At 36.4% G+C, this 12,039-nt stretch overlaps 1 protein-coding gene across 1 annotated transcript; it reads right to left on the bottom strand.

Annotated features, from left to right (window-relative positions):
• Positions 1-554: 554 nt before the first annotated feature.
• Positions 555-9,426, bottom strand: tmem72 (transmembrane protein 72). Its single transcript, XM_066693820.1, has 5 exons — positions 8,958-9,426; positions 6,862-6,928; positions 5,750-5,821; positions 4,607-4,746; positions 555-4,263 (listed from the first exon to the last, which is right to left on the bottom strand). The coding sequence occupies exons 1-5, from the start codon at positions 9,025-9,027 to the stop codon at positions 3,833-3,835; spliced, it is 780 nt and encodes a 259-aa protein (XP_066549917.1). The 5' UTR covers positions 9,028-9,426; the 3' UTR covers positions 555-3,832.
• Between the last annotated feature and the right edge of the window lie 2,613 nt (positions 9,427-12,039).

Here is a 12,039-nt window from a genome sequence, read left to right as displayed (position 1 = left end):
GGAAATCTGCGCCACACGAACGCGACCATCGCTAAGCCAATCGCAGCCATCGAAGGCGGGTCTTTCTCCTATCGCACAGACTTGAGAGCAGAAGCGCTGGAGTTCATTGCTGTCAATATTGCGCCCAAAGTACAAATAAGCGAAAACTAAAACAAGTTAATATTAAAAGCACATTACCGTATATATTTATATATTTATTTTCTTTTTTGTTTGCTTGCTGGTACTTGGACATTATTATTGACACCTTACACAAATGTAGACTGGGGCAACAACCTGGGGCAGTTCAGTGTGTTACTTTATTTAGTGTGTTAATATTGCTTTATAATGCATTAACCTGAAAAACACTGCTTGATTGTTTTTTCGATTTCACTGCTGTACATTTTGTTTATCAGCCCAGAATTGCCGAGATTGTAGTCATGATGAAGTATCTGTGTCCTCTTAATGTTTGTGTGAAAGCAGGCCTCACAGTCCACAGTTATATGTTTTTATTTGGAAACTTTACATCATATTAAAAATGTACATCATCTATCAAATAAAAGTTAATGTGTTTTGTATCTCAAGTGGATCTTACAATGGAAAATATTTGAATCTGTGTTGCTTGAGTATTCAACCAATGTTGAGTTGACTCCAAGCCTACTTATTTTTTTATCCACTGCTTATTGCCTGATGTACCCTAGATACAATATCCAGAAAAATGTCCCCTGGTGATTGTGTAACTTGTTTGCTGAGGAAGCTGATTCTCGCAGCAGCCAAGAAACTTCCTCAGCGGAAATCTGAGCTTTGTTTGAAAAGGATGTGATTATGACAGCCTTCACATCGAGAAGGATCACATATATATCAGGATGCTGAAGCTATTCGAGATTGTACACAGAATGGAAAATACATATATGGAGACAGTAGGATAGAAATTAGAATACAATTATGAAAATTATTTATTATATAATGTTGCAGTAAAAGCATTTATTTTGAAAATATCCCAGTATATTGCAAGTTCTTATGTAAAATATCATGAAAACAAGTATACAGAATGAGAATCGTTATATAATTTAATCTGAAATGGACCAATAATCACCAAACCATTAGAAAAGCCGCTTTGTGCAGGAATTGCCTCTCGCCCCAAGGCCTTTGTACAGCGTTTATAGCGCTGCTATCTATTCAGATCAAGCTTTTCATTAACGAACAATAACACTGTGCTTATGAGGAATCCTTTCAGTTACCATAAAACAAAGAGCTCTTTAGTTTTACTACACATGGCTTTTTTTCTGGACCTGCACAATATATTATTGTGGACACAGGGACAAGCATATTCCGTGTTTAAATCTGTCTGTACATACCTATCATTGACTGAAAGAAAAAGGCATGAATTTTACAGAAGAATTAAACCGTCTATATTAAATACAAATGCAATATTGTCTGCCATCATTGTTATTTTATGTCTCAGTTTCAAAAAGTTGTATTTATTTACAATTGTAGATTTATTTTTAAGAAATGCTATTTTTGCTAACTGTTAAGATATGACACTGTAAACTTAATTACCAAACCATGCTGGCTGTAGATTTGCACCCTGGTTTCCATGCAGATTTTAGGTGGACTACGTTTCCCCTTATGGAGAATGAACGTGTCTTGTTTTGCAGTGTGGTGGGCTTTCTGTGCCTTTAAGATGCCAAATGTAAAGTCTGTCTGTAAACCATAAGGATTATCAGTGTTGTTAAATGCTTTGGGAGTCCTTGTTCCTTTCATAGTTCATGACTAGCTAGGTCAGAACGGTGGAGACTGTCAATCAAGGTCAGGTCAAACAATAGACAAACCCCTGAGGGATTTTAAGAGCCTAGGCTTTAAGAATATAGAACCGCTGTCTAGGCATTGGGGGTTACTGAACAGATTAATATCCCCTTCTTCCACTATCGATCCGTAGGAGTGAGGTGGACAGTTTGTAGGAGCATAATGCCTATGTTTCTTAAAGCAGATGATACAAACAATTAATACAATACATGGCTTTCAACAAAACAACACTATGCCTAGCCATTGTGGCTTTGTATATTCCTTAAAAATAACCACGCTATTGTTTATTAGAGAATGCCAAACATCTTTCAGATCCATATAGGAAACCCACAGAATTGAACGAGGCTTTTATTGGTATAGTAATGTGATTTTATAATACATCTGTGTTATGTCAAATATTCTGTTGACCATGTTTGTGTTCAATGAATACACACAAACACAAAGAAATCCAGGTCAACGATAACAGTTTGTCAAAAGTAGAGTCTGCACTCATCAGTTAGATCAAAGTAAAACCAAAGCTACATTACAATACAAAAAAACAAAACAAAATCCACAGACTGCACAGGAGATCTCCAGAAAATAGATCAACAAAGATAGCATTTTGAAAGCTCATATTGCATTGAGACAGAAAATGACAGTGCATCCCATATGCTGCAGAGAGGGCTCTTCAGAGACAGTAACTGTAGTCTTTATGGTGAGTGATAAGACAATTCTCTGTGGCTCCAGCTAGGCCAGTCTAGCCTAAATTAAAAGCCTTTCAAGGACCTTGTCTGGAAAGGTATTCAATTGCACTTTAATTTATTTTAAATCACAATTAAACCTATAACCTTTGATTCAATATGGGATATTAATTTTATTACAACAGATGGCCATGAATTTGTCAAAATATGTTTTTTCCTATATAGAGATGGGACAAAATAAATAAAGTATTGCATTAAATATGTTTTATACATTTACATCATAATCTACTGTATTTTTGTCTGTGTTCATCTATTGAAAATAACATTAAGGATATATCTTAATCTACTGAAATTAAAGAAAACAGTATAACTCTCAGTAATACATTCCTTAATAATATTTGTAAACAGGTATTTGTTCAATCTCAGAAAAGTGGTTTATGTAATTATGCGCCCTCTCCTATAACCAGATAGAAATCTCACAGAAAAGGTGGCTAGTTTCCTTATTGCTCTTGAAATTATTATATTAATATAAATACAATTATCCAAGTCTCTATTGAGGGTTGGGGCCTGGTTTTGTCATGATTTTGGGAAGTTGGAAATTTGGCAAGCATCTTTAAAAGAGCACTGGCCGTAGTGTTGACGCTCCACCCACTGAAAATAAACAAATCTACTGCAGAGATTAGGAAAGCTAAGGGCTTGTTCACATTTCTAGTCACTTTTCATTTGCAGAGATACCAACATTTCACAAAATTAAACTACAGCAACACTAACTATGATTTATTTTGTGAAAAGAATACAGTATATTTGTGGAAAAGAAAAATGTTACAGTGAAGATATTCAAAATGTATAATGTTATATGGTGACGATGATGATTATTATTATAGATTCACAGTAAATGCTGTTCATTCTAATATAACAATGGCTGGTTAAATTAATGCTAGTATCACTTATATAACTTATTTATTTAATTATGTACGTATTAAAAATATATTTACACATGACTTGATAATCTACTTCATATTTTAATGAAATATATAATTCACATTAGTGGTCGTCCTTCTTATATAGTTCCAGTTCAGAAGTGTTTTTTTTTTATTTCCATTAAATGTATTTATGTCTTTATGAATCCAAACACTAAATAAAAGAGCTGAGAACTAATTGAATAGGAAATTAATGTTTTCTTTTCCTCAGATGCATTCACGGTGAATGTGATCATTAATTCTGTTGTATCATACAGCAGCAGGATGTTTTAATGTCTTCAAGGGTCAGTCGCTGAATGATTATGGTACGCAGCATGTGTTGCATGATTTACTGTAGTAGCAGCATCATATATCAAGGTATCCCATGAAGGAATGTGTATGTTTTTCTTGTCATGCTCGGATGATGGGTGCTTTATCTGAAGTAGTTTCTTCTTCATCCATTTCCTGACACTCCACCATTTCTGGCTCATCCGGAATGATTTTGACAGCATGCTCTTCAAAATGTACCTGTTTTTTCTTGCCTTTGCTGGCTGGCACCTCTGATCTTGCGTCTACGGTGCCCTGATTGAGTTTTTCCTGAATGTTGTCTTTTGGTGGCTGAATTTTAAGCAGGCTTTGGAAGTATGCTAAGGGAGTTTTCTTGGTTTTGCCAGCAGAGAAGGTGTAGGTTTGCTCAGTGCTCCCTGCCTCGGTCAGACTCACGGCTGTAGCAGACGGATCAGAATAGTGCTCAGACGGAGTGGCTGGGTCTTTGGGCAGCTCAGCCTTTTTCTTTTTACTTAGAATGAAGTAGGCAAGAGCAGTAATCAAAAGCATGATCCCTAGAAATGATTGAAAAAGTATTACATACTTTAAGGGAAGGAAAGGAAAAACAATTCTTGTCGTGATATAAAAAAATCATAAGTCTCATTTTGATATTCATGTTATTGGGCATCTCTACTGAAATGTACAGAAAGCAAATACACGTCGTCTTTGCCACATCATTCTGTGCCATGAATTACACCGCTGTTCATCATTAGAAAGTATTGCCCAACATCATCACTAACCTAGGTCTGAATGGAAAAGATTGTGAAGCTTATAAAACTGTCAATTCATTTTGTCAAGTCTAATATTGATATGATATTTCCTGGTTATAATTTGGGTTATATATTGTTCTAAGTTTACCTGGAATGACTGCATGCCACACAAGGACAGGGTGAAGGAAACAAACGACTGACATCAGAGTATAATATAAAAACTTCTGAAAGCCTCCAAATCTGGCAGTTTTCTTCCACAGGATGAATGCTTGTGATCCTGATGGACACCTGATACATATCCCATAAAAACATGAATTAAAATACATTAATTAAATCAATAAATAATACATGTTATTTATAGATTTCATTACATCTATATAGTGCTCATTTAAATCACCTGTATTTCACGTATATAACAATATAAAAACGGTTCAAAAAAGCAATGTTAATACATCATTTGAGAAAGTAGTGAGATTGACAGAGAAATAAAATGAAATAAAAATCTAGTGTTTATGTTCCCTCAACCTCTCATGATTAATTTTGGACTGTTATCCTGATGATGTACGGGAAAAAAGAAAGATTGTAAAAGTGTTAAGAACTAAGATCTATTTTCAATGCAGACAGCACCATCTACAGCACGGTGTCTCCTATCACATGACTGGGTCGCTGGTTTGGAATTCGTGGTCCACAGTGATGGGAGCCACCTACTGGTTCTTCAACTCCACTTGAAGCAGAAAGCTGCTCTTTCTCTGACCTCCGCTTCTGGGATCTGAGATTATGCATTGGGCCTGGACTTCAGGATGGTGCAGCTGCTTTTACAGCATTGAGTCACGATTCTTAGACACATTAAGTGAACTTGTTGAGTTTTCTGTGTGATTGTGTGAGCGTTTGTGGCTATGAGTCTGCACCCTGTATCATATGCTTTATTTTTTCAGGTTCAGACTTCAGAAGCAGGCTACTTGTTGTGAATCATCTGGGAAAATCTCTTCAGGAATTTAACAAATATTAATAAAAAGGGGCTTACTTAAAATGAATGCTCCTTCTAATACAGAATTAATGTATTAGTCATTGCACTAATAGGGCCTTTGGCTGTAGCAGATTAAAGGACAGTCACTTTAATCATAACCGTTGACTCAGAGTAGAGAGAACATAGTGGGTGGCTTTCAATACTGAGATCGTCCTTTTATGGACACTTAGATATTCTTAGCATTCCTTTAATAATATTTGTACCCTTTGTACATAAGCTACAATAATAAAAGCTATAAATTATTAAATCAAGTGATATACTTACAGAAAACATGGCCCCAGAAGGATGTCAATGAAATAGGACACCTCAAAAACAATGACTCCGCCTGCAGAAACACTTAAAAGGGATTTTTCTGTGAGGATTTGTTTAAGGAACATGAACACACATTTGCACTCCGTAAAACAACTTCATGGGAGATGAGACAATCCAAAGCATTAGCTAGGTCCATAAGCAGGAAATAGGATAATAAACAAAATGTCAACTCTTTGTTGGTAATTTTGCAGATTTGTTTGTGATTTAAACACTTAATGTGTAACTCGTAACTCGGTTGTTTTTCAAATATGTGCTGTCCCGAAGCAGGTCTGTGAACCATGTATCGTTGGTTTCATAAGCACATCTACGGGTTTCAGTGCAGGACTAAAACCTTTTAAAATATTAATTACCAGCTTGAAAGTTCCTCTTCCATGTCTGCTTTTATAACCTTTTTTGATGATTTCCAAGCGGTTTTCCCCTTTTGTCTGAAATATGGTGACAGTATTCTCAGTGTGATCTGCGCTGAACCATATGTTTCGGTATGCTTTCTGAATGATGCTTCCTCCAGTTGTTTCCGCTGCTTCAAACCAGAATTCATGCTCTGTGTTTTTACTGACAGTGGGCCTTAATGGGGAGGCACAGCACTACTGTAGTGTCTTTATTAACTCACGCAGAGAGATCACATTTGTCAGGTTGTTCTTGTGAAAGCAGGGTTTACATAGGAAGTCGTAGACAGATGAACTGCTCGGCTACTGTGAGCAAAACCAGCTGTCCCACTATTATTGTGTGTGATAATCACTGTACCCTGTAATCATCCACATACACCCCATAATGCTTGCTACGGGGAACTTCCACCACATTTTACAGAGGACTTCTTAAATCGTTTTCAGACTGCAGACCCCAGACATGATGTAACTGAGCTCATTAACATTACTGGTGGTTTAATAGGTAGCATATTTGCCTCTGGGCTGGATGGATTAATGTTCAACAAATTCCATGTAACAAAATCTCAGCGGGTGTCACTGCACCACTGTGTAGGTCTATAGGTTGCTATAACATAAAAAGTATGAGTGAGTGGTCTCTCTCACAGGACACGAAGCAGTTTGCAGGTTAACAATACTTACAGAAGATAAACGGCAAGGCTTTCAAATTCCCCCTGAAGGAGAGTCTCTGTCCCGACGCCCAGTAGCACTGTGTTCACATAGAGGTGGTTTTCAAAAGGAGAAGAAATTGGTCAGTATATTTCATTCTGTTAGTGATATTTATTAAAACATGTGCGACTGATCTGTTAAGGTGGCACCAGGAATTGTCAAAAGCAGAACAAAGAAAAAACAATTGTTAATCAATATCAGAAACATCCTGCATCCACTTGACTTTGCAATAGTTTTATTCAAGTTTCCATTAAAAGTTAATATGTTATGTCATTTCTACTTTGTGATAGAAAATGTGGATTGACAATATGAGGTGCAGAAAATACAATTACATCTACAGCTATGGAAGCCTTACTAATTTTAACAAAAATCCCGATTATCCTATTTATTATCAATCTGCGCGAAATAACCAGTATAGCCACTAGGGGGCAGAGTTTATATAATAATTGCACTTTTTTCTCTTAAGTATCTTTATTCCCATTTTGTTTGATTATAATAACTTACTTTATACGTATAGAAAAGGAATTAGAAAATACAAATGGATAGATACAGTATATCAAGATGTTATTGCAAGTACTCAAATATTTCTTAAATCTGGCTAGTTAAAGTTGTACAGTGTATAGAAAGATTATTCAATTCATACATTGTTAAGATATAAATAACATGAAGTCTAACACCACACCACAATGATCTGCCAACTCCTATGTAAAATATATGTATTTGTTATGGTTAGGTAGAATCACATCTTTTAATCTGAAAAGGTTGGGTACGTTTATTTTAGTATTCACAAAAATAAAGTTCTTCTAGTGTAAATAAACATTGTTCACAGTGTACCAGCTTCATCTTAAATGACTGCAAAGTATTTCAAACAGTTTGCATTCTCTTCTATTTATTGAGGAACTTATAATCGCTGGTAGTCCTGACATGATACATTATTTTTGACTTGGTTCAGTGAAGGGTTAGGACAGTGATTAATCATACATCAATTTCCTGACATACTGAACATACTTGCTGTAATCCCTTTGTGGCCATGTGCAGTGGCTTTAATGGGAAAATAATCATTTAGGTTAAACAGCTGACTGTTTATATCTACTAATCTTTTCTTTTTCTTTTTGTTGTCCAAATATCTAAAACTGCAGAAAATGTCACGCATATTAATCTGATGACATTTTGTTTAAATCATTGATATTTCTTCTTGACTAAATTAATACAACTACAGACAGCCATGCATGTAGGAGAGCTGTATATATATATATATATATGTACATGAACTATATATTTTTTCTATGTAAATGAGGAACACCCCATATTCTGCAGTCTGTCCTGCCTGATTGGTTCTCTCGGATATTGCGATTATTTATTTTATGGTTGTTAGACTTCTGCACTGAAATAGAAAAGATAACTGTCACGAGCTCTCATGTTATGACAGAAAGAGTGGTGACAGATTGTTGGGAACGGAGGCAGTCAGGTAAAGAGATGTTGAAAATGATTTATGAAAGCTCATTTTCAACTCCATCTGCAAAGCAAGAACAGTGTGTCATTTGTGGGGATGGCCTCCATATCTGAGATTGGTCAAAGTAACATTTCACATACATTGAAATTAAAATAATGCAGGTTGTTAAAAGACTTGGAAAACCCAGGAGTTATATCTGCTGCTGACTAAGTCATTGTTCATCCCACTGTACATTCTTTTAAGCACTCTAAACTAAATGTTTTATTGAGACACACGAAATATAGCAATAAATAATACAGTCAATAATAATTCCAGACAGAATAGTTAGGCAGCTTATACTTTTCAGATGAAAATGGAAAACATAATTCTGTTAATTCAGGAGCTGTGGGTGCAAAGCATGGATATTACCAACACAATAGTTGTTATTTTTTAATAAAACCCAAACAAACCCTTCCTGCTTTGGCATGGTTTGTAACAAAATAAGACTGGAACCATAAACAAACATATGAGACATTTTAATTTAGCTCATTGAGAGGTCTGTGAGAAATGGTTTATCCTCCTCTAAGTCTCTGTAAAGCTACACAACTAAAACTGAATTCCACTGAAAGGTCCATACCTGCAGCTGTTGAAATGCCAAGGATTCTGCAAACGCACTCCATCACAATCCAGAGCGACGAACTCTCCATTGTCCAAGAAAAAAATCGTTTTTTGCCTTTGATCCAGATTGTAGGTCATCAATTAAGGCAAATCCTTATGTTCTTTCATAATCCCAAAGCGGAGAAAAGCTACTCAGATGTCAGCTTCAATGTCAGAGGAAAAACTATTTTTTTGAAAAACCAACCAATTTTTTTTTATTCTAACCTGTGCTGGAAGAAATCCAACAGTGCTTTTCTTGTTTTGGTCAACAGTCCCACATTATGTACAAAATGGTCAGTGCTGACCAAACTCAGCCAGTTAATTCTGCATTTCATGTGTCCTCAAGGTGAGAATGAAAACAAAACCTAGGCTGCCTTTTTTTCTTCGATCTTTTTGTAAATAAGTTAATTATTACCTGTCAGTAATGAAGCGGCTAATGCAGCAACAGTGAATGACCTTGGCAAAGGGTATGAAAGCTACAAAGTTTTCCTTAGCGCAGTTGAATGAGCAGCCCTATGGTTTCAATGGATTAACTAGTTAGTGCTAAGACGAGTTTAATTCAGGAGGATCTCACTGATATTGAAACAAAGTATATAAATATATACTTAAAAATCTGGAAAATCACTCAAATGCCTGTCCCTTGATAAGAAACTAAAATAATTTGCATTCTCAAGTTGAAGACCAGTTACAAGGAAGCAATACATATCTGTTTGATTTATATTTGTATGAAAAGCATTTTGAATAGTAATAATTTGGGATGAGACATACATACAGGCTTAAAGTCATCAGGTTAATTTTAAGTCAGAATTCATTATTATGGATGAAAACCATGCAATGTAACCAGTCATTCAAATATATAACTTTCAAGACAAAAGAAAACAGCAATATTTCAAATGGTTATAGATTGCTCTTTGCAAGTAAATTATACTGGAATTATAGTTGTGGCACCATTGGGGGATTCGATATAGGTGGGGTCTAGGGAAAAAGATACAAAAAAGCCAGGTGATAAGGTGCAAAGAGTTGCTTTATTATATTAACAGTGTTCAGGTGGTGACATCAAAACACGCAAACCAAAATAAAATCCTCTCTAAAGTCTCTATATGAAACAGTAACAAACGAGCACTGAACACACAAAGTCAAGACCAAATCAAAAACAAAAGGTCAGTTACCATTGTTCTTGAGTTCCTTCTGTGTCACTGTCTCAACAGGTGAGCGAGCTTCCTGCTTTATGTAAGAGACCGGCCAATCAGGGGAGTCGTGTGGGTCAGGTGCTCCCCTAAACTGATTCATCCCCCAGGGCTTCTGGATTCTCTGTGCACATCTTAGTACAATGAGGTAACAAGTGCAGACACAATACAGTTAAGTCCTAGATATGTGCTAAAGGGAGAGGTAGCCATATGAGAAGCGTTTACAATACATACGTAAGCAGGAGCATAAGGAAGCATAGTTTAATAAGAAAGTACATGAGCAGTGTAATGACTCTAGGATGAATTCTAGGGGACGCATTTCCCCTCTCAAAGGGTTTATAAAACACCCATGGCCAAAAATAGACAAAACTATCTATTTCTGGGCTTTGTGCTAAAAAGAGTTTATTGTAAAGATTAGGGTAAGTGTATTCATGTGATTTATCTTGCCTTTATCAAAGTATGCTGAAATGAAATGTAAATATTATTAATATTGTATTTTTTTGCAGCTGATGAATTGATGAACTTCAAATGTGAAACAACACAACCCTCTCCTCTCACGAAATAATCAAGCTACCCAGACCCACAAATACCCACTCACCCTCTGCTGTTTCAATTCCATTCTGGATGGGGAGGACACCAGAAGCGAGTCTTCAGTTCACCGTATCCTTGCAACAGTAAATCTAAATATTCCTGCAATCGAAAGCTTTGGTATATTACATTTTAGATTCACGAGGGACACGAACATTTAGGAGTGGGAGTCTTGACAGAAACTGCAGCTATTAAGCATCTGGAAACGTGTTGCACAGTAGAAAGTACATTTGCTAACAAAGAACTATTCACCAAAGCAAAGTACAGCTCTCTAAAGCTTTTGAACCTCTAATACATGATATTAAAGTTACTACAAAGCTAAGCTTATTGGCGTGGTGCTGGAAAAAATTACAGAAAACAATGCTATTTTTCAGAGTTGATATGCAGGTTGACTCTTGTCGGGAAAAATGTAAATCCCTCCACGTTTTACAAAGACACCGTTGTTTTGTCCAGCCCACTCACTTCCAGACTAATGACCATTTACCATGTGGTATGTATCGTTGTCTCAGGCTGTCTGAAACAATCAACAACACTGTACTAAAGAAAACAAAATACCTCATTTTCAGGTATTCCCAGCAAAGCAGTATGAAGAGGAACATTATGAGTAAAACGAATGAAAGGAACTACACAATGGGAGATGTTTTGACTGCTTCATGGACGAGTTTCACAGACAGGTTTTCTGCGGTCCACAAGTCAGCCTTGGTGTCTACTATGGGTATATCGTTGAGCTGTTTGATTCGAACCCTAAACTGTAACCCAAACAAGGCTGTTAACCCATCTAACACTAGTTTAATCTGTAAACTATCATCCTCAATCATTGTCTCTCCCTGCAAACAGCCCTAGCTCCAGTCTAGCCATACCTACATTGAAACACTAACCAAATATAACCCACAAATCATCCTTACTGGACCTCTATGTATCCCTAACCCCAACTGCACAGTAAACACAACCTCTGACTATAGCCCGTGTCCTTACCCTAGCTAACAATAGCTAAATCACACCCCAAAAGCTCATACAACCACAGCTTAACACTAACCAAACCCTATACTAACTATTGGAGGAACCCAAACATGTTCTCATCCCTAAACTGGTCTCCAGCCTACACCTAAACCCTATGTCTAACCACACTGCTAATCCATTAAATGTATTCTCCTTGTTGCTGTAACCCTGACCCTGACCTCAACTAGCCCAAAGCTAAACCTTACCCCTGCCCTGACACCCAACCCAAACACACTGAGCCTTGCCAGCACTAATTTATTGTGCTTAGATATTATCTGGACCCCTACT

Source organism: Amia ocellicauda, chromosome 20 (assembly GCF_036373705.1).
Source record: "Amia ocellicauda isolate fAmiCal2 chromosome 20, fAmiCal2.hap1, whole genome shotgun sequence".
NCBI lineage: Eukaryota > Metazoa > Chordata > Actinopteri > Amiiformes > Amiidae > Amia > Amia ocellicauda.
Note: the sequence above shows the minus strand (reverse complement) of the source record. Positions and strands in the feature narration are given on the sequence as shown.